General features: G+C 46.1%; 2 protein-coding genes and 1 non-coding gene across 3 annotated transcripts in view; 1 reads left to right on the top strand and 2 right to left on the bottom strand.

Moving 5' to 3' along the window:
- Positions 1–652: 652 nt before the first annotated feature.
- LOC136638357 (U1 spliceosomal RNA) lies at positions 653–816 on the bottom strand. Its single transcript, XR_010793594.1, has one exon. It is a non-coding gene; the product is annotated as a U1 spliceosomal RNA (small nuclear RNA).
- Positions 817–5,736: 4,920 nt separating this feature from the next.
- Positions 5,737–17,970, top strand: RPS6KL1 (ribosomal protein S6 kinase like 1). Its single transcript, XM_066612078.1, has 10 exons — positions 5,737–6,040; positions 6,857–6,981; positions 7,086–7,178; positions 7,451–7,498; positions 9,727–9,859; positions 13,106–14,059; positions 15,740–15,829; positions 16,056–16,138; positions 16,814–16,909; positions 17,030–17,970. Exons 1-10 carry the CDS (start codon positions 5,806–5,808, stop codon positions 17,141–17,143), a joined length of 1,971 nt encoding a protein of 656 aa, XP_066468175.1. The 5' UTR covers positions 5,737–5,805; the 3' UTR covers positions 17,144–17,970.
- Positions 17,971–21,024: 3,054 nt separating this feature from the next.
- Positions 21,025–22,369, bottom strand: part of DLST (dihydrolipoamide S-succinyltransferase) — a 32,249-nt gene continuing 30,904 nt past the window's right edge. Inside the window, exon 15 of the mRNA XM_066627281.1 lies at positions 21,025–22,318. Within this exon, the coding sequence (XP_066483378.1) occupies positions 22,184–22,318 (135 nt within the window). The 3' untranslated portion in view covers positions 21,025–22,183. The remainder of the gene's footprint in view (positions 22,319–22,369) is intronic.

Here is a 22,369-nt window from a genome sequence, read left to right as displayed (position 1 = left end):
CATCAGACTTTCCATATCAGCAGGTTTATAGGATCCTGGACATTGCCGGTGTTTCCTGACTGATGACTTCCATTTGATTGGTTGCCAGGGCATGTCTACGGATTCTGGAGAAGGGACTGTTCTTGGAGGGAGGCTTCCCCAATGATCACTTTGATCACATAGTAACATATGGCTAAGAATACCATTTCCTTGAGCCTCAGAGGACATAATCAAGGGATAATTTACATGCCTGGCAGAGTTTTCTTTCTAGTTTGGAGTGAATGGAACAAGCGGAAAATCCTGGAGCTTTATCTGTAATTAAAGACATGGAGCCTTTATGGGAAGAAACTCTAGGAAGCCATTTTTGGGGTGTGCTTTCTCCAGCACCTGTGTTCCCCATAGAGGATGCTATCACTGTGAAGGACTATTGCACAACTGGGATTGAAAACCTGTTGAGTTAGACAAGGCTTTTTGAAAACCGAGTCCACAGACTGTGTCACCACCTACCCTAACCTCATATCTTTCTGTCTCTCACAGTGGCCTCTTCTAATGTAAGCAAAATACGAACTTATCGCTTTAGCACCTTTTTCCCATAACTGGAATTTTTACACCCGCGCTCTAACAAACTTTCTACACTTATATTCTTTCAAATCTGTTTTTAAACAGCACACGCCAGGGGAAAGCGCGAACGCAGTCCCCCACTACCACAAATTATGCAGTCGAGTTTCCCGCATTTGGGGAAATCGCAGGGGTCAGCACACCCGCAGTGCAATGGATGAGCCTCACCCTGGGAAAACCTCCTTCATGATCAAGGTGTCTCCCCTGCCAGGTAAGTATGCTTTCTTTTTTCCGCCAAACCCTCGCCTTCGCCGCCCGCTGCTCTACAGGCCACGGCGGGCGGCGGTCTCCCTTCTTTCCGCGCCTCTCACGGGTGCCGGGACCGCCATCGGCAAGCTCTCCGATTCGCAGCGCCAAAATGGTAGGCGCCCTCCCCACTTCAAGGCCGAATCGCCCCCTGATGCTCGCATCCCATAATTCCCTGCAGTGGCTCATCTGCATACAGCCAGCGTAGCTCCTCCCCCTTTGCTGCTCCTGTTGGGACGAACGAAGGGCTGCAGCGAGGAGTCTTTGTCCGGCTGGGGAAGGCGCAGAGGCTGGGGCAGCAGAAGCGCAGGTGGAAAGACGGTGGCCACTGCGACTCTAGATCACAAGGCGCTAAAATGGTCAAGGCACACCATCAGTTTTTTAACGATCTATTTTATCATTTTAAACACGAATAGTAAGATTGTGTTTAAAGTTCAATAATTAAAATTTCAGTCATTGTGCTTATGAGTGTTTTCAGTCCTCTGTTATTCCTGACTTCTGCAAGGTCATCTTCTGCAACATTTAATTCTGCTTATTTGGCTGCACTTAACCCACAGATCTCTCACCCAGTTCAAGGAAAACAGTGCCCCCCTTCTTCACATATCATATGTCATAACAGATTAGAAATTATGTACATTTCATCAATTATTAAGGGTTCCCCCCCCCCCCCCCGTGGGTGGTTCCACTTGTACCTCCACTGGCCCTCTTTGCCTGCACATTTAATGGAGAGTAAGCCCCACTGAAACCAATGAGTCCTCTACTCTCTTAACACCTTCAATCAATTTCTCCTAGAACAGTGGTTCTCACACTTTTAGCATTCGGATCCACTTTTTAGAATGAAAATGTCAGGACCCACCAGAAGTGATGTCATGGCTGGAAGTGACATCATCAAGCAGGAAAATTTTTAACAATCCTAGGCTGCAATCCTACCCATACTTACACAGAAGACACAAGTCAAATTTACTATCGTTGTTAAAGGCATATACATAGTACCTGTTAAAAGTACAGATTTGTAACATGTCTCCAAATGCGGACACATATCATGGGAGCATCAAGTCTACTATATTAAAAATAAAATATTGAAATAAATGGGGACCTACCTGAAATAGGCTCATGACCCACAGTTTGAGAAACACTGCCCTACAACTAGTCATCTGCCAAACTCAGAAGCATCCACCATTGCTCCCTGTTTTACACCCACCATTGACATGCAAACATACATTCCAAGCCCATTCCACTGCTTCCATTTCTAATCAGGGTGAGTAGTCCCTGACCAGGGATGTCAAGAATAACAAAAAGGGCTTTTTAAGGTATGCCTAAAGGAAGAGAAATTAGAAGGTGGGTTTGTTGCTCAACAAGGATGGTCATTTGGTGTCTGGTGACAAAGAGAAGTTGGAAGGCTCAACTCCTTTGCATTCATCTTCTCTCAGAGGAGGATAGGGCAAATGTGGATGCTGGATCATTGACCAATGGGGAGAAACTCCAGCATCCCCACAGAAGTATTGGAAATATGAACAGCACAGGTCTGCAGATTAAGATAGGGAACTAGTTAAGAACCACTTACTGGCCTGGCAGCCCAATCCTATCCAGTATTGGCACAGCAGGGTTGTTCGGCCCACACTGTATCCCAGGTTGGAATCCAGCAGGTTGGATGTCTTCTTGAGGTAAGGGATTATTTGTCCCAAGCCCATGCCTGCCTAATGCGGCTACTTGGATCTGAGCCAGCAAAATTTTTAGTGCAAGTCTGAAAAGCTCCATGTAAGGCTCTCAGGCTCAGGAAGAGGGTTAGGATATGGCAGATGCCTCCTCTGTTGATCCTGCTCCCCCTGGGCCTGATCTGCCCCCTCTCCACCCCAAACATCCCTCCCCCCTCAGTTCTACCCTCCCCCACCCCTGTGCTGCTTGGCACTGTACTTATCAACGCCAGCGGCTTCAGATCCGGCACTGGCAAGGTGGCATAGCCTTCCTACTGGTGCTTCCTACTCCAAGTTGTCACAAACCAGGGGGCATTCGCTAAAATTGAGTGTTGGGAGAGTTAGACCATCTGGTGGGCTACTCTGGGTCAAGTCCAAAGGCCCAGCTTCATGCAGGAAGCTGGGCCTTTGGGCCTGATGCAGCAGGGCTCCTCTTACATTCTTAAAATAATTTACAAGGTGAGACATAAACTGACATATCTCACAGGGAACTTCTCCTGGAATGTAAGGCATTGGGAAGGCCTCAGTGCTACCATCTGGTTCCTAGTGTAAAAGCCCTAAACCAGGAAAGGAAGCAACAACCGCATAATGCTTCAGGTTACGAGTAAGACAGGCAAAGAACTGGATTAAAGGTTTTAGAGGTGAAAGCTAAGATGAGTCACATCATTCAAACCTTTAGGGCGCAATCCAAAACTGCACTGGAGCAGGCAAGCCAGGAGGCTTGCGCTGCATCCAACACAGGTTTGTTGGCTGCAGTGGCTCAGCCAGGGGCAAGGGGAAGCTCTTCCCCTTACCCCTGGGTAAGGGCTGTGCACCCCAATGGGTCTCCTCAGACCTGCGCCACCTCTGGAGGTGCACCTCTGGAGGTGGCGCAAATCAGAGGAGAGCGGAGCGGCTCGAAGCCGCTCTGTTCTCCCCAGGGACGGGGTTTGGGATCTGGCATAACTGCTGGGTCCCAGCCCCGCCCCCAGCTCCCCGTATGGGCCACCCAGGGCCACCCATCGCCTGCCGTCCCCCCACCCAGAAATGACCCCCTCCCGTGTCCTCCCCGCCCCACACGCCTACCTTTGATGCTTGTGTTGGCACGGGTGCACTAGCACAAGCGGTGGGAAGGAAGTCGCCGCAGAGGCTTCCTCCGGCCTCCGTGCATTGGCGCATCTGGATGTGCCAATGCAGCTTTCTCCCACTGAGGCGTTTGCAACCTGATGCAGCAGGGCTCCTCTTACATTCCTAAAATAATTTACAAGGTGAGACATAGGTGAGAGTAACTAGGACATCATGCAGGCAAGAGTTGGCTAGTGTCAAAAAAAATGGGAGATGATAATTTCATAGTGAACCACTCTGGGCCAAAGACAAGTCTCAACCCCAAACCTTGTTTCCTTTCCAGACAGAGCTAAACCCTGGAATAACGAAGTGATGATATCAAAGAAAAGCCTTTGAAGAGTGCCTTTCCCTACTTTGAGTAGCCACAACAGAGCCCCACACACCAGGGATTTGAGGAAACCGTTTCAGCAGAAATGAGACCACCTTTTTGCAGAACTGAGACAGCGACCAGGAAGCAGAAATCAGATGATTCTTCTGGGAAAACCTCCCAGCAGCAGTTTCATTTTCACTTCTGGAGAGGCAGCTGGACCCTCCATCCTTTTTCTGCCTGCCCCGCCCCGCCCCTGAGGGGCTCCATCAGATCCAATCCATCGCCTGTGCTGTATCTCCTGCCAGGGCTCCTTCGCTGCATTTTGTTCCCCACCGCCCAGGAAAGCGTCTGCCAAAGTCTCCTGATCTGGACCATCAAGATACTCATCCTGCGGCTCTGCAGACGCGCTGCCCCTTTAAGATGCGGCCCGAGCTGGATGGGTGGTTTATTCTAAAGGCCGGATGATGAGCTCACCAACAGCCAATCGGAGTCACCGCGGACCCCCTTCCTGCCCCTCACTTGACAGCCCACGCCTGATTTGTAAGCGGGCGGACGAGCGGCGTAATGGACGCAGGTGCAGAAGATGCTCCGCAAGCCCCCTCAGGCACCTGGACCAGCTCAGGCATCGCGGCTCCTTGAGGTACTGCCTTTACCGGCCCCTTCCCTTCCTTCGCAGCCACCTGTGCTCCCCTCGGCCATCCCCAACACGCGCTGACGTCATCCCCGGGCCAGGTGCTCGCCCACTGACTGCTTCCCTGGTTGCAGGCATTTGACTCAGTTGCCTTCTTACCTGTGGCTTGCCCACTTGCCTCTTTCCCCTAAGCTCAGGGCAAGAGGCAGCCTTCAGGGTGCCTGCTCTGTGTTGTGAATGCAGCCATTTCTCTGGTGGGGCCTTGCATGATGCCCCCACATAATGGTCCTCCTCTTGGCAGTGGTGCTGGCTGAGATTGCTGCTGTGTGTCTGTTGCAGCAGTGCCCTTGCCAAGTTCAGGCTGTGGTCTGGGAAAGGGAGGCCCATCCATCAGCAGCGGAAGGTCCTCTCGCAGAGCATCACCATCTCTGTCGCAACTGGCTGGCACAGCAAGATCAGTATTTGCAGCCTTCCTTTCCCTTTGCCCCCCAAATGTGTGCTCCATATTGATGACAAGTTTGCTGCATTTCAAGCATGAAAGGCCTTGACCCAGCCTTCTGTGGCCACAAAGCAAGAGCAGCTGTTATTTTGTTTCCTGTCGGCTTTGCCACATGGACGGCTGTGGGATCCAGAAGCAGCCACTTGCTGTTTCATCTCTGCCTCTAAAAAATGGCAGAGATTACAATGCAATGCCGTGAATCTTAATCGATCCTACTCAGACAGCTTGCCCACCCCCATGTTTTTCAGTCGTGACCAAGCTCTGTAAAGGAGGTCTGCTACCTACCTGATTGATGGGTTAGACTGATTTAAAAACCCTTTGGTAGATTAAAAGATGCCCTGATAAATTGGACAAGCTTTTAAAAAAAGTTAATTCTTTTAATACAAACATTTCCAAAACCACATGCTGCAAGCAGCATTTTAGAAGAGGTATCCCTGTTGTATGTCACACAAGCATCTTCTGCGATGGCCCTTGGCACAACATGTGCATGTGTCAGCTAAAGACAGAGAGAATTTTATCTGTATGCAATATTTTTTGCAGATTTAAGCAACAAATACACTGCAATTAATACAATTAATCCAAATTAGACTTATTTAATTGGGTGATAGACTGAATAAATCCCTAATTCTGTCTTTCTCTCAAGCCTTGCAGAGAATGGCCTGGCAAGAATTACTTGAGACTGGCTGCTATTTAAGAAGTGTGTCTCCTGAGCACCTGTTTGCTCATGGATTCGGAGTCTTGTACCCGAGCTTTCTCCCAGGCTCGAGTGTATCTTGAGCAGATTCGGAACCGAGTCACTCCGGGGGGTGCTGATGTACATGGAACTGGGAAGCGGGACTATCTGGTGGATGCTGCTAAGCAGATCCGTCTGGCTTTGGAGCGGGATGTGAGTGAAGACTATGAAGAAGCATTCAACCACTATAAGAATGGCGTGGATGTTCTACTCAATGGAATCCAGGGTATGGTAGCGCAAGTTGTGAAAGGTGCTGAAATCTTAGGGGAGGTGGAGCTCGGAAACATGCAAGGTGCATGGCCAAGATACTTGTCATTTATGGACAATTTTTTGTGTTCTTTAGACCACAAAATGCAGATATGTGAGAGCAGTGTGTGTGTATTTGCAGGCTAGTGACTATTATAGGTAAATGTGTAAAGTCATGAAGGCAAACTTTTTGGAGGCCAGCTATGTGCATGTTGTAAGGGTTCAACAAGTACAAGACTTGTTTTCCCACAGTCCCAAGCACACCTACCTGGAAATCCCATTGATTTCAAGACAATTTACTTCCAGGTAAGTGTGCTTTGGAGAGCTGCATAGGTTTATGCTTAGTATCTAGTTAATAAACACTGTCATTCCACATTTCTGTCCATAGCAAAGCTCTCAAGGCAGCTCATTATTCATAACAATACAATAAAACAGCACTATATAAGAGGCATGAGAGATTCTTCTGCTGCTGATCCTTTATTTAGAAAAACAATATGAAAATATTTAGTTATTGTCCTTGTCAAATGTCTGCATAAACATTGTTATTAAACATTAATTTTAAAGCTCTGAGTACAAAAACATGTTTAACAAACTGGTTATTTTTTAAATCTTTTTGTGGCACTGAACTTGGTTTGATGAACAACTTTATTTTAGTTTTGGGGGGCAAGCTACACATTGTTCTGGTTATATGAGGCAAGAGGTGTTGAGAGAAGCAGAGAATCTAGCAGAGGCACAAGAAATGAGGGCTAAGGAGGGCTAAGGATGATGGCTTAATACTCATAATTCTCTCAAATAGCTGATCCTAACAAGGAACGCCGTGAGGCTGTGAAGCGGAAGATCACCCAGTATTTGAAACGTGCAGAGGAGATCTTTAACTGCCACCTACAACGGACTCTGGGGAACGGAAGCTCCACTGAAACGGTGAGGATTGCGGGGCATGGCTTCCTGGCTATGATAGGATGATCATAGGAAATTTGGATTCCTTTTCTCTCCCTCATTATTTCTCAATTCTTCTTTAATGACAGGGTTACAGCAGCCTTCGATTTCGGCCAATTAGGACGCTCAGCACACCCGTGGAGAACCTGAAGCGCTGTAAAGTTGTGGGAATAATTGATAAGGTAACTAATGGTATCTGAGCTACCTAAGCTCTGGTGAAAGTAATGATCTTCCAGTAGAGCAGCCATGTCAGTAACCAAAATAGAGAGTACTGGAGTGCCTTAAAAACTAACATGCCTGGCGGTCCAGTTGAGCTGCCTCCATGTGCTTGGTGAACTTGACTGTAGGGTAGAAAAGGTCCAACCGCAATACATTTATTTATTTTTAAGAGGTCCATAGGACACTCATCCATAGGTGACAGTTTTGCTGATCTCTGTTTCTCTGTGTAAACCAGGTGCAGTTAGTGCAAGATCCAGTTATAGGAGGAACCTTTATATTGAAGGTAGGTGTCCATCTCCTTTTGTCCATCTCCCTTCCTTTCTATAATCTTAGGCATTCCATTACTATAGAACCAGCATTGTCTGGGAAAATCTATTTTTGGCTGAGGCTGCAATCCTATCCACACTTACCTGGGAGAAAGCCTTATTGATTATAATGGGGCTTAGTTCTGAGTAGACTTGGATAGGATTGGGCTCTAAGTTTTTCTTCCTCTCTGTTATTTGCGGGACTGAATCTATATGGCATCCTGTGAATGGCCTGTGCTGTTGATGGATTCCTTTGCTTTTGCATATCTTCTGCCAACCCTGTCACCTTTTGAAAAGAACAAAACTTCTTATCTTGCATGTTCTAACAAAAGCTACTTTCCTAGTGCTCCTTTAAAGATTTATTTTAAAATGTATACCCCATTCACCAGACCTGAATAGCTTGCAATCAACGGTAATATAACAGTAATTAAATTTTTTAAAAAATCCCAGTCAAATGAGAGCAAAAGAGGAATGCTGAGAAAGCAAAAGCATCAATGCAAACATCAGCAATAAATAACCAAAGGAGGCTAGAGAAGGCCTGCTGAAACAAATGAGTTCTTCATCCTCCAGCAGGATATTGGTAAGGAAGATGCCAGCTCACAAAGCAGAGTGTTTCACAAGGATGGGCCACTACTGAGAAGACTCCTAGAAGTCTGTATTTACAAAGGAGGCTTTGTGGATCATGTGAAATCCCAAATCACTGTAAATTCTTGGTTTGTTTTGCCATCAAGAGAAACCATGGGGAGAACAAGGTTTATGGCCACAAGTCAGGCACAAAATAATTATAGAATACAGGTCATCCCTCATTGTCCACTGGGGTTCTGTTCGGGTATCCCTAATGGATTAAAAAATGGATTAAAAAAGTGAAAAAATAGATTGAAAGACCCGGTGCTCCTAATGGAATATGGTTGTGCCTCGACATCTGCAGGGTTTGGTTTGATTCTGGGACTCCCTGCTGATACCATAAAATGTGTTAAATAAAAGAGTTTAAAAAAATTAGAAAGTATGTCCCTTTACTATTGTAGTTTAAAACAGCTTTTCTTACTGTTGTAGAGAGGCAGTCAGCAATTACAACCTCTGCTTTTGCCTGGCTCAACTGAAGAATGGCATGATCACTTGCATGACTGTCTCTCTACAACAGTAAGAAAAGCAGTTTTTTAAACTGTGATTTTAAAGGGATGCATTTTTTCCCCTTCTCCAGGGATTAGCACATTCCTTCGCATTTGCAGTGGTCATTCATGATGAGTCAAATCTGTGTATAAAAAATCTGTGTATAACAAGGTTGGACCTGTAGAGGCAATGTAGAATTCACAAATGTGTCCAGTTTTAGAGAGTCACTGCATCTAGCATCCCTTGCATAGCTTATACTGGCATAACAAACATTAGGAATTTTGGCACTGGGTGAAACACTAACAGCCCACTTCTGAGCTCCCGTGGCATGCAGTTTCAGTGGCACTGAAAACGGCTGCTGCCGGATCCTGAGCGACACTGGCTACCGCAGGCGGCACCTCGGGAGAAGGGGTCTCCTGGGTAAGGGAAGTAGCCACGCAATAGGGTGACTCAATTTACCGCCGACCAAAAGGACCGACTGACCAAAAGGCCAACCAAAACCCTAACCAAAAAGTCGGTGGTAAGGTAAAAGCGTTCGTGCCGAGCCCCACATGAACGGACAGGATCTGGTGGAGCAGAGCTCCACTGGACCTGCCTCCCTCCCTCCTCCACCCTGCTCCCTCCCCTGGCATGCCTCCCGCCTGCCCTTTTCCTGCCTCCCCACCTTCTCTCTGCCCTCCGCCCCCTCCCCCTCCCCCTCCTTGGAACGCCTCCTCCCCGCCTACCCCCTGCCCCTGCTTACTGTGCCGCGACTCGGCAGTCCGTGTGACAACCTAGCGGCAGAGGCCGGGCACCTGCCCAGCGCTAGCCCAGTGCCAGCCAGCGCTGGGCTAGCATGGACACTTGCCCAGCTGTAAGGTTCGCAAACGTGCCGTATGGCATGTTTGCAACTTTGTGCACCGGCGGTAAGGATCGGTAAGGATCGTCGATCCCAGGATTGGCCTCTAAATCTGCATCCCTCATACCGACCCTAGATTGTCGGTCTTATAGTTCAAATGCATCTTGCCATTTGTGCTGGTTCTTTTAGCTGATAGTGAATCAGCGGAATCATTTCTGATATGCCCATGCCATTACCCTCTGATGTGATTCCTTTCAGAGTCTCCCGAAATCCCATGTGGAAACCCGTGAAAGGCAGACTATCATCCCACATGGAATCCCTTTCATGGCTAAATTGTTGCATTACTATGTGAGTGAGGACTCCATTTTTCTTCACTTGGAGCATGTGAAAGGTGAGTGCTGCAGGTTGTGCCCCACACCTACTCTCTATCCAGCACCCTATGGTCTGAAACTTGTTTTCAATGCCAGGTGTGAGAAAATAAAATTTAAAAGATCACGACTATCAAACTGGGCTTTAGGACTAGTGAGCACTTGGTCACTCAGGGGGCAGTAAAGTGATTGCCTTAGACAACAGATTGGTTGTGTGTCTCCCAATCTGCTCTTCTTCAGTCTTCTCAGCTTGAGCTGGTGGTGGGTGGGTATTCTTGGAGCATCCAAGAGGGTCCCTTGCCATGCTTTTTCAGTGCTTCCTCTCTGTGGAATACTAGCAAGAAGCTGCCTTGTGGGATCCAAACTAGTTTAGATAAACATTGACAGAGGATGGTGGTTAAGAGAAGTCCGAATGCAAATGTATAGTAGATGAGTTTTTCAACTGCCCAGAACAGTACTTTATGCAGGAAAGAGACCAGGAAGGGAATCCCGAGGTCTTCTGTTAAGACCTGCCTGAAAAATAGATTTCTTTTTGCATTTGGAAAGGTTGCTGCCCTGTCTTTGCATAAGAACATAAGAACAACCCCACTTATCAGGCCATAGGCCCCTCTAGTCCATCTTCCTGTATCTCACAGCAGTCCACCAAATGCCCCAGGGAGCACACCAGATAACACGAGACCTGCATCTTGGTGCCTCCCTTGCATCTGGCATTCTGACATAGCCCATTTCTAAAATCAGGAGGTTGCACATACACATCATGGCCTGTAACCCGAAATGGATTTTTCCTCCAGAAACTTGTCCAATCCCCTTTTAGAGGTGTCCAGGCCAGATGCCGTCACCACATCCTGTGGCAAGGAGTTCCACAGACCAACCACACGCTGAGTAAAGACAAATTTTCTTTTGTTTGTCCTAACCCTCCCAACACTCAATTTTAGTGAATGTCCCCTGGTTCTGGTGTTATGTGAGAGTGTAAAGAGCATTTCTCTCTCCACTTTATCCTTCCCATGCCTAATTTTGTATGTCTCAATCATGTCCCCCCTCAGGTGTCTCTTTTCTAGGCTGAAGAGGCCCAAACGCCATAGCCTTTCCTCATAAGGAAGGTGCCCCAGCCTAGTGATCATTTTAGTTGCTCTCTTTTGCACCTTTCCCATTTCCACTATGTCCTTTTTGAGATGCGGGGACCAGAACTGGACACAATACTCCAGGTGTGGCCTTACCATAGATTTGTACAACGGCATTAAAATATTAGCTGTTTTGTTCTCAATACCTTTTCTAATGATTCAAAGCATAGAATTGGCCTTCTTCACTGCCACCGCATATTGGGTCAACACTTTCATCAAGCTGTCCACCACCACCCCAATATCTCTCTCTTGATCCATCACAGACAGCTCAGAACCCATTAACCTATATGTGAAGTTTTGATTTTTTGCCCCAATGTGCATGATCTTACACTTACTTACATTGAAACACATCTGCCATTTTGCTGCCCATTCTGCCAGTTTGGAGAGATCCTTCTGGAGCTCCTCACAATCAATTCTGGTCTTCACCACTCAGAAAAGTTTGGTGTCATCTGCAAACTTAGCTGCCTCACTGCTCACCTCTGTCTCCAGGTCATTTATGAAGAGGTTGAAAAGCACCGGTCCCAGGACAGATCCTTGGGGCACACCGCTTTTCACTGCTTTCCATTGTGAAAATTGCCCATTGATACCCACTCTCTGTTTCCTGGTCTTCAACCAGTTCCCAATCCATGAGAGGACCTGTCCTCCAATTCTCTGACTGTGGAGTTTTTTCAGTAGCCTTTGGTGAGGGACCATGTCGAACGCCTTCTGAAAGTCCAGATATATAATGTCCAGGGGTTCTCCCGCATCCGCATGCCCGTTGACCTTTTCAAAGAATTCTGTAAGGTTCCTGAGGCAAGACTTACCCTTACAGAAGCCATGCTGATTCTCTCTCAGCAAGGCGTGTTCATCTATGTGCTTTGAGATTCTATCTTTGATGAGGCATTCCACCATCTTACCCAGTATAGATGTTAGGCTGACCTGCCTATAGTTTCCCAGGTCCCCCCTCCTTCCCTTTTTAAAAATCAGTGTAACGTTTGCTGTCCTCCAATCCTCTGGCACCGTGGTCGTTTTGAGGGACAAGTTGCATATTTTAGTCAAGAGATCAGCAACTTCATTCTTTAATTCCTTAATAACTCTTGGGTGGATGCCATCAGGGCCCGGTGACTTATTGATCTTTAATTTATCAATTAGGTCTGAAACATCTCCTTTAACCTCTATCTGACATAATTCCTTGGTCAGGAGGGGCCATTTGGGCAGCGGTATCTGCCCGAGGTCTTCTGCCATGAAGACAGATGCAAAGAACTCATTTAATTTCTCTGCCATCTCTAAGTCTCCTTTTATCTCCCCTTTCCCTCCCTCACCATCCAGAGGGCCAACTGCTTCTCTGGTGGGTTTCCTGCTTCTAACATATTTGAAGAAGCTTTTATTATTCTCCTTAATGCTGCTGGCCATGTGTTCCTCATAGTCTCTCTTGGCCTCTCGTATCACCTTCTTACATTTCTTTTGCCACAGTTTATGTTCCTTTTTATTCTCCTCATTAGGGCAAGACTTCCATTTACAGAAGGAAGCTTCCTTGCCCTTTACGGCCTCTCTAACTTGGCTTGTTAGCCAGGCGGGGACCTTCCTGGACTTAGTCGAGCTCTTCTTCCTTTGTGGTATACGCTTCTGCTGGGCCTCTATTACTGTTGTTTTAAGCAGCCTCCATGCACTCTGGAGAGATTGGACTCTTTTTACCTTCCCTTTCAACCTCCTTCTAACCAGCCTCCTCATTTGAGGGAAGTTCGCTCATCGGAAGTAAAGGGTTTTTGTGAGAGATTTGCCCGGTATTCTTCCCCTGACGTGCATGTCGAAACAGATCGCAGCATGATCACTGTTCCCCAATGGCTCAGTAACACTGACATCTCTAACCAGGTCCTGAGTACCGCACAATATTAAATCCAGAGTCACCTGTCCTCTGGTGGGCTCCATGACTAGTTGCTCTAAGGCACAGTTCAGTAATACGTTTTGTTCAGTAAAAAGATCATCTGAATAATTTGAGATTCTCTGTGTTGACTCCCTGAGGAGCATCCTGGAATTAATGCATCTGATTTCTGTAGACTGGTACTAGGCTTGCAGGTAGCTGTAGTGGTGGAGATCATGGGTGAAGGGACCTGGAGTTGAAATGTTTCCTATGGGCATCACTCATTCTTTATTTTTCTTTTCCCACAGGAGGGACCCTCTGGTCACATCTTCGCTCACAGCCTCATTTTCAGCACAATCCTTCTGGTTGCTCCACCACACTGAGTCCAAAACTCAGCTTGGCTGTGGGACATATGAATGAGGATGGGTCCATAGGGAACCCCCATGATTCTAACTCCAGACCAAGGTGCAACCTCCACTCTGAGAACAGTGCTGGTCAGATCTCAATTTGTGTAAATCGCCACTTGCTGAAAAGTTCTCATCCATCATTGTCTTGGAAGCAGTCACCTGACCACATACGTGCCAGACCAGTGACTGATAGCAGGTGGCATATTGAACCTGCCACCAGCCCACAGGGAGATGTTGGAATTAAGGATTTAAGTGTGACTCACTCTGGTGCTACAGAATCTAGTTACAAGCTAACAGGTCAGGGACACAATCACTTGGCCAATCAGGGTATGACTTTCTTGTCATGTGACTCATCTACCACAATCAATGGAATTGGAAACTTATCCCATAATGGTACCCCTCAGCAAGAAAGAAGACTACAAGCAGGTGAGAGATGCAGCCAATCTTCTACTCCTGTCCCAAAAGCAACAAGAAGATGCAATATGTCAAAGACAGAAAGTCCTGATCACCAAATGCCTAGGGTTGCACATTCCCCACCAGCTCTCCCAGGACAAAGGCAGATGTCTCTTGGAAGTTTTCTGCAGAATGATTGCAGGCATGAGAATGAATGGGGCATGGCAAAAATGAGAGACGGCAGACTTGTACAGGAACAGCACAAAAAACAGCCGTCCCCAGGACAATATGACTCCCCAGTACACTGGTCTTTCCAAAGGAATGGTTTACAGGCCTGGCACATAAGTGAGGACCAGATCCGGCTTTGGGCAGCAGAACTGCTGTTGGCTCTGGAGGGTCTCCACCAACAGGGGGTGCTGTGCCAAGATCTCAACCCACGAAACCTGCTGCTAGATTCTACTGGTAAGTTGTTTTTTTTTTTTGAGAAGGCTAAAGGAAGCTTTCCCTCTCCCTCATCCTTTTGCTTGTGGCATGATATTCATTCATTCATAGCATCTGTATCCCACTCTTCAGGTTGTGACTAGGCTTCCAGGGCAGCTTTCAGAAAATGTGTCAGTGGGAAAACCATTATAATAGATAAATTTTGCATGGGGGGCAGCGGCTTTATGCCTTGTTGGCTTCTTCTTTCCCCTTCTCACAGGGCAGTTATGCGGCACAGTTCAGCTTTAAAAAGCACCAGCAGGTGGAACTGGTGATGGTGGTTATTTTGTTAGCTTCTTCTATTCCTCCTCCTCACAGGGCAATTGATGGTTTTAACAGACACTTCCACTGTCCTGTTGTCTAACAATATTTTGGTATTTCTAAAATCACTGGGGCGAAGTTTATCCAGAGGGTAGCCTGACACTGCCTCATTCTTTTCTCCAGCCTTTAGGGGATCTTTGAAAAGAAAGCAGGTGTGCCATTTAATTAAAAGAGGTATCCGAAAAGTCAAATTGGTGTAAACTGTAAATCAAGCAGGGTTTGTCAAGGAGCTTTTGGGCATCAAGGCCAAGGTGGGGGAGAAAGATACTCCTGTCATTCTACTGCTCGCTCTCTTCCCTGAGTTCTCACAATCAACAAATGCGTGTGTTACGATTCTGCTTGGATGTCTTCCTCCCATTCCCATCAGTTTCAACTGGCCTTGCTCTGGAGGGTCTTCAGTGAGGGAAGCTACACCCATTTTGGGGTGGCTAAATTGGCTGCTAGGATGTTTCTGGGCCCAGTTCAAGGTGTTGGCTTTGATTTGAGCTAAAGAGCCCCAAGACAATCAGGGTCTTGTGTGTTTCAAGGAGCACCTGTTTTCACAGGAACCTCCTGTACCTTAAGATCAATTGAAAAGATCTTGCTATGCTTCGAGTTTGATCATCTCTTGGAGCTGAAGTAACAAGAAGCAAGCCCTTCTCAAATTCCATTCCAGAATTTTGAAATGTGTTTCCATGGGCCCTGTCTTGCCTGACATTCACAAGCAGACCAAGATGCTTTTGCTTTTGTGACCTACTCTGTGTTTGGTCAGCAACTGCTGCTTTTGTTTGGGGGGTGGTGGCATTTGGATCGTTTTAATTGCTTATTATGGTATTCTTGTTGTAGTGCAAATTGTGGCTCATATCTTCTGGTTATTCAAGTTATTTGTAGTCTGTTTTTGTATGGCGTACTGCATTTTTTAAAAACAGTATATATATATGTATCTCATAAGTAAATAAAATGCAAGGCCTTTAAAAAAAATTCTGCTCCCCCTCCAAGGTACTCTGGATAGCATGCACATTCTTCTCCCTGCTCACTTTACCATCAGATTTTATCCCTGTATGTGTGTGGGCAGCGGGAGGAGAGAGAGAACTTCCCTAAATGCGGTGAGCATCAAGTTCAAGCAGAGATTTGAATTCAACTCTCCCCAATCTTGGTGTGATTCTATGTGGTGCTATGTAGAATCAGTCCTCTGATTTTTAAAAATTTTGTCACTGTAGCCAGCAATAGCTTTAGAGTAACACTGCAAAGGCAGCAGCTCTTCAGAGTGAGGTGAACAGCAGAAATGCAGACAGACCTTGCAATATCTTTCCTGATTACTAGCTTGGCATAATCTCTCTCAATCTTCTTGTGGGTTGGCAGGTCACATCTGTCTCACGTACTTTGGCCAGTGGACCGAGGTAGAGCCACAGTGCTGCAACCAAGCTCTGGAAGACTTATACTGTGCTCCAGGTAAGGGAGAGAGCTAATCCCTGATCCTCCACAGCTGACAAGCCAGAGGACCTTCACAACAGTAGTTATCCCCTGTTGACCTGGAAGTTCAGGCATCCCTTTCCTTGTAAATAATACAGTTCAGTTGCATTCTCTGCCTAGGCCGAGCAGAGAAAGCTCAGAGCAGAGAAAGCAGACTGCTTTTTGGCATCTTTCTGCAGTTTCATTCATGTTCCTTTCTCTGCAGAGGTGGGGGGTATTTCTGAGCTGACAGAAGCCTGTGATTGGTGGAGCTTTGGAGCACTGCTGTATGAGTTACTGAGTGGAACGGTGAGTAACTGTGATCCAAAATGGTCAATTAGGAATCCAGAACAGATGCTGGTGGAGGCAGGCTCTTGTGGTAGGTGCAGAGACACCTCAAAATGTGGCATCAGTGACTACCAGTACCTAGGCAGAAGATTACCTGCATCTAAGCCTGTTAGGGCTGGACTGCAAGTTCTTTCTTGCTCCAAGGGGGCAAAATGTTTCTCAAAACTACCCCTCCCCAGCTTCTTTTTCACTTCTATCACCACTAGTTTTGAGGTCCTGGCTGCAGAGGTGCACCCAAAGTTTCAGTAGGTGGTAGCTATCCTCTTTTGACCCAGCATTCTCTGGACTAGAGTGAGGACAGGAAGCTACTTATGATGAGGGTAGCACTTCCTGCCCTCACTCTTGAGAATGCTAAAAAAGGTGTCTGAGACTTTTCAGGAGTGCCAAGAGGTTCGCCCTCACCTTGACCTCATTTGTTGCCCCACTTTGTACCATGTGAAAAATGTCTCAGCTGGTGGATCTTCCCCACCCTTCTTGTGAGCGTTAAAAGAATTAAGTGTAGATTGACCCACAAGCTCTACAACTGCTACTTGAGGGGAATAGAAAACTGGGTTATTTTCAGGAGACAGACATCACTCTTAGCAGCCTTTGCTGCATGATAATCTGATTTCTAAGTAGCTCTGTTTCTTTTTCCAGTCTTTATCCCAGAATCACCCCTCAGGGATTCATCCTCACACCCAGCTGTACCTTCCAGAACAGCTTAGCCAGTCTGCATCATCACTGCTGTCAGAGGTGAGGATGCTGCCTGCTTAACGTAAGGGATGTGACTGAGGATGGCTTTGGGGAAAGAGCAACAGACTCTAGCTCTACACTGGTCGACTGAATTGTGTTTTTTCTCATTCCTTTTACCAGCTGCTGATGTACAATCCCAAAGAGCGTCTGGGCTGTGGAAAAGGTGGCAGGGACAGGATCAAATCTCACTCTTTCTTCAGCACCATTCAGTGGAACAAGCTTGTTTCATACTAAGATGAACTGTACAGGAGACAGGGGGCTGGGAGTCCTCAGGCAGATTGCAATACTGGCAGCTTGTCTCCTGGACTACATCCCTGCCAGGAGGTAAACAAGCCCCTCGAGCAGCAGTTGTTCTCCCATTAAAACATTTCCTGGGCATTGTAATCCTAGGTGGTGCTAGCCATGCTGTTGCTTAGGGGGAAATCCCCAGAGCTAGGCTAAGGTTGCAGGTTTGCAACTTTGCTTCTCTTGCTTCCTAACTGTATGGTAATACAGCTGCAGGGAATCAAATTAGGCTTCCAAGGAACTTCTATCAGCCTGGAGTTATCCTCAACTCCAGCAGAGGTTGTGAGGATCCTATAAGACATGGTGCATGAAAGAGCCCAGTATGGGGTCCCTTCTTGATACTCCTCTGGGATGTAGAGCGTCTGACACTTCCTACACTAAATGTTCGCTGATTGGACGTAGACCCAACAGGTAGCTTTTTGTCTCTAAGTTCTACTTGCTTGCCTCCTCTCTCTTCTTCAGTTCACCTTTCCAGTGCCTCTTTCCATGGCACCTAGAAGTGATGGGTAGCAGATGCTGCTCACACTTCCATCCCAACTTTATTTTTACCTTGTATTTTGCTGCTGTACAAGCTTGACTCACTCCCACTTAAGAGTTGCATTTTTGCTCAGTTACTACTAGATGGCAGTCCTGAGCCACGGTCTGTATTTTGCACTGCACACATGAAAACTGCCTGTACCTGGCTTCTGCAGAATTGCATGAGCTACTTACTCAAAACAGGGACAGTGAGCAAAAGGCTCTTGTGCCTTCTCTGTGGATCTTCCATTGTTTTGTTGGTGAACATTTTAAAAATCAATTAAAAAAACTCACAATACTTGAAGTGCTTTTGTGGCTCTTTAGAAAGGCTGCCAGCTGACTCAGGAGCGTCCCTGACAGAAGAATCAACCATGCTGCTTCCTTTTAGTAGTCACTGTAGTTTCTTCCACAGCTGGAGCTCTGTACCCATCAGACACCAAGACCACAGTGGATAGCTGTAATTCTTTATAGACTCCAGTCCTCTCTGTTCTACCCAGCTAAATATGTTTCATCACCCAGCTACTCCCCACCCCCACCCCCCCAAAAAAACTTGTATAACCTGAATAGAAAGACTTCTGTGCTGGCTGCTGTCAGAAGGGGGGACAAGTGCCAAGTCAGGGGGACCCCAACTTGAGCCTTTTTCAGAGTCTTCCATGTGCGTGACACCATTCTTTCATCAGGTGTAATTAACAGTATAAACCAACAGTATATTTTTAAATCTCATCACACTCCTCTATAATTATAATTAACAGTACCTATATACTGCTTTTCAACAAAAGTTCACAAAGTGCTTTACAGAGAAAATCAAATAACAAATGGTAGTGAGAGGTACTCAGAGCAAACTGAATTATTGCAGGCCAGTGATCCCTTACCATGATCAAAGAAGAGCAAGTCACTTAATAAGCCAATTGTTCCTTTAACTTCTTAACCCAAGAACTGAAAATTTGCTTCTGTAGCAGCAGAAAAAAATTCCCACTCCTACTCCAATGCATGCATGGGTGGCCCTGCGACATCTCTAGGATTATTAGAGCATAGACCCAAGACAAATACAGCAGCTATAATTTAGGACAGTGGTTCCCAAATTTTTTAGCAATGGGACCCATTTTAAAAAATGATAGTCTGTCAAGACCCACCTAGCTTGATGGGACTAAAAAACCCAGTTTCATTGTACCAGCTGCTTAAACATCTGTTTTTATCCTTTTTAGTGGGATAGGGGGGTGCTTTCTGGAGCATTTATTGAGCTGCACGTTCATTGGATTGGGACTGTTCTGGTGATCTTGTATTCCCCTTTGTCTAGCCTTTGATAAGAGGTGGTATGTTTTCCTACTCATGAGTAAATGCACACAGGTGGCTGTTTCACTTTCCATAGGGCCAAATACATTTTTCTTGTCAGCCTGGGGGAAACAGCCTTTGGGGGGGGGGGCGCCTGCATTCATTGGATCAGGACCATTCTGGTGGCATTGTGTTTTGGTGAGCAGGCCCTTCAAAGTGGATTGAGATACGCCTGCCTACTCATGAGTAAGCATGCACACGTGGCTCAGTTTCACTTGCAATAGGGCTCAATACATTTTCCTTGTCAGCTATCATGCTCAAGGAAGAGCCAATATCTCCTTCCAGTAACTTCTCTCATAGTATATCATGTGAAGACCCCCCCCCCCCAAATGCATGGAGAGGACTTGAAAAGGTTCTGTGCATGAATAAACTGGCACAAATGGTGTTTCAGTGCATGGTATTGAGATTATCAGCTCTACTGTAGGCCTCAAAGACTGCTATCATAGCAACGTCCTCCAAAAAGCTCTTGAAATTAACCCATTTCTACCCACAGGTGTACACATTTGATCCCTGTTGCATATTTGCAACATTGGGCAGAAATGGCTTAAATCATGAAGATGCTGAGGATCCATCAGTTTTGTGTGAATAGTTTCATTTTAACTTTGCATCATTAATTTTTCAGTTTTTCCATAGAAAGATAAGCTTATGGTGCAATACAAATCTATTTTAACATTTTAAAAAAAGTAAATCTGAGCTCTCTGCCATGCTGAGCTTTGCGGCAGCTTACACAAACGGGCAACAGTCACATAAAAGATAAAATGCCACACAATTTTGTAGCCAGACAAAAGTAAAAAGGCCACACAATCAATACATTTACTATGAAAAGGTCAGGCAAGATACCATGCACGCAGCAGATAAGGCCATCTTCAATAACACATGGTTATGGTTGATTCCTCAGAGACCTCAAGCTCTCTTTAACGACACTTAACAAGATTTTGTTAAGGGAACACCCTTAATAGGTAGAGGTGGGAGAAAACTGTGATAATGAAAAAAGACATGCAACACCGCTTCTCCAGTAGGATCTCTATGGCAGGATCAGTCCTTGGCATCTGTGTAGCTCCTCCCTCTCAGGTAGGCAGGTCAGGCTGAAAGTCTTCCTGAGGAGAGGGGCTGCCTGGAGTCCCCAGACTGACCTAGCCTCTTACTGTAGAAGGTCTGAAGGCAGGTTAGGCTGACCCCCATCGTAGGCACAGGAACCCCATCGCTCCCAACCCTCTGCACATCTTGTTTTTATAAATAAAAATCTGCAAAAAAAGTTTTATTTGATTTTTATTATGTAATGGGTGGGGATGCATGGGCATTGACTGTGGCTGCGTCTGCTGACACTATATCACCTACCTAGTACACTTTTCAAGCACTTATAATTTATAATTATAACGTACATTTTGAATAAAAACACATAGCACTGCTTTCTGCACTTCTAAGTTTTGAAAAACACCAAAATCCATGAAAAAGTGAAGTTTTCTCCCACCTCTTTTAATGGGAGTATGTTTAACATAGGTCCTACCCTAACTATTTGCATAGGGGGGAAAAACCCCAGAATACCCTGAAGAGGAACGCAAAGATTGAAATAAAAAGGTAGGTTCAAATCATGATACTATATTATGCTACATGAGCAACTCCTATGCTCACCTTCACTTTCCTCCTACCCAAGATCTACTGGCCAACAACTATTTGCCTCTACATCTGAACCAGGCATATTATGCTTTTCGCACAAATCAAGATTAACTGTTTGCAGTGTTTGCCTGAACTGGTCAAGAACAAGATTGACCATAGGAACACAGGCAATTCTACCACCCACAAGCAAGGTGTCAAGAGTGAATTTCTTGTAAGAGCTAGAAAGGCCATGATAGGTGGCAAGAAGCTCAGGTGCTTTTCATTTGTGCCTGCAGCTCATTGGGATACACCTTTAAAGCCTAACCTGTTATTTATATATTTTTCCCCACCCCCACAGTTTTTTCTTCATTTCACACATACACACATTTAATTTCCTTGTTTTATTTCATTTAAAATCTGTTGCGTTCAATACTTTAATTACAAGTTCTGTGCAGCAGATGAGCAATAAACCCTGCAGGCAGTAGCAACCCTCTCACTTTAACAATACATGTGCACACTATTATAATAAGGATATGTCCCCATAAACCAGCAGCTTTGGGACAGGATACATACCACTGATGATTACCTTGTCCCTACCCCTGTTACCACACCATCAGGCCAAACCACTGCAGACAGGAAGCTGATGGAGCCATCCACTGAGGATCAGATGGCACACCAGACAACTGCAGAGGCTCTTTACCCTCCTTTAATCCTCAGCAGCCAGTCAACTTGAGAACTGGTCCCAACAGCTAAAGAGAACATCAATTCTGCCCTTCCAGAGATTAGAACAAAAAAAAAATTCCAAGTGCAAGAGGTCAAGAACTGTTAATGCCACCTTTTTGCTCTTGAAGGGATGGGGCAGAGGAGGATCCCTGAAAGCTATCCTTAGAACTGCCTCCGAGCTCATACTACAGGGAGTAGGAAATGGCTGGAGAGGCAATAGTCCCAGGAGTGCCCTCATCTCTGCTAAGATCAAAAAACCACAAGCTGGCTTGAATAAAGGTTTACTCTCCATTACTGGAGATGTATAAGATCAGGCACTGTGACAGAGTCGCCCTAGGGGACCCCAGGCTAGCTTCACTGTGCAAAAAAGCTAGAGCCTTCAACTTGAGTCAAGACCCAGCAGTAACCTTTCCTCTCCCTGACAGTCAGCCCTGATGAGAAGTGAATTAACACAGAAATTCTGTGCAAGTGTGGCATGGGAGGGAAGCCCTCACTAAGCAGCAGACAGCTTCTGTTCCCAAAAGATCTTGGGAAAGGGGTAAGGATTTATTATTTGGAGTGAAAAGAGGAAAGAAGTGGTAGGCTATATCTAATCATTTCTGAATGGTGATGGGTCATATGTGAACAGCCCATGACATCGACTCATCTGCCCTGGGAAGAAAATGAACCATCTTTGGAACAGGCAGAAAAGGTGGGAGACACACTATCCTCAGGAGGAGGAGGAGACTGGAACAAAGTCCTGCTGATTCCTTAATGTCTTCTATTCCGTCTGCTGGTGTGGTATCCTTTTCTCTACTGGATGGGGGGTGCCACTACTGTCCTCTACAGGTCAAGCAGCAGCACACGAGGATCTTCTACCACAGCCTTGATCTTACGCAGGAAAGTTACTGCCTCTCTACCATCAATCAACCGGTGATCATATGTCAGTGCCACAAACATCATTGGTCGGACTTCAACCTAAGAGAGAGAAATGCCACTGTCAAGCAGAAAATTTTCTTCTACAGTTGC

The sequence above is a fragment of the Tiliqua scincoides genome, chromosome 1 (genome assembly GCF_035046505.1).
Source record: "Tiliqua scincoides isolate rTilSci1 chromosome 1, rTilSci1.hap2, whole genome shotgun sequence".
Taxonomy (NCBI): domain Eukaryota; kingdom Metazoa; phylum Chordata; class Lepidosauria; order Squamata; family Scincidae; genus Tiliqua; species Tiliqua scincoides.
Note: the sequence above shows the minus strand (reverse complement) of the source record. Positions and strands in the feature narration are given on the sequence as shown.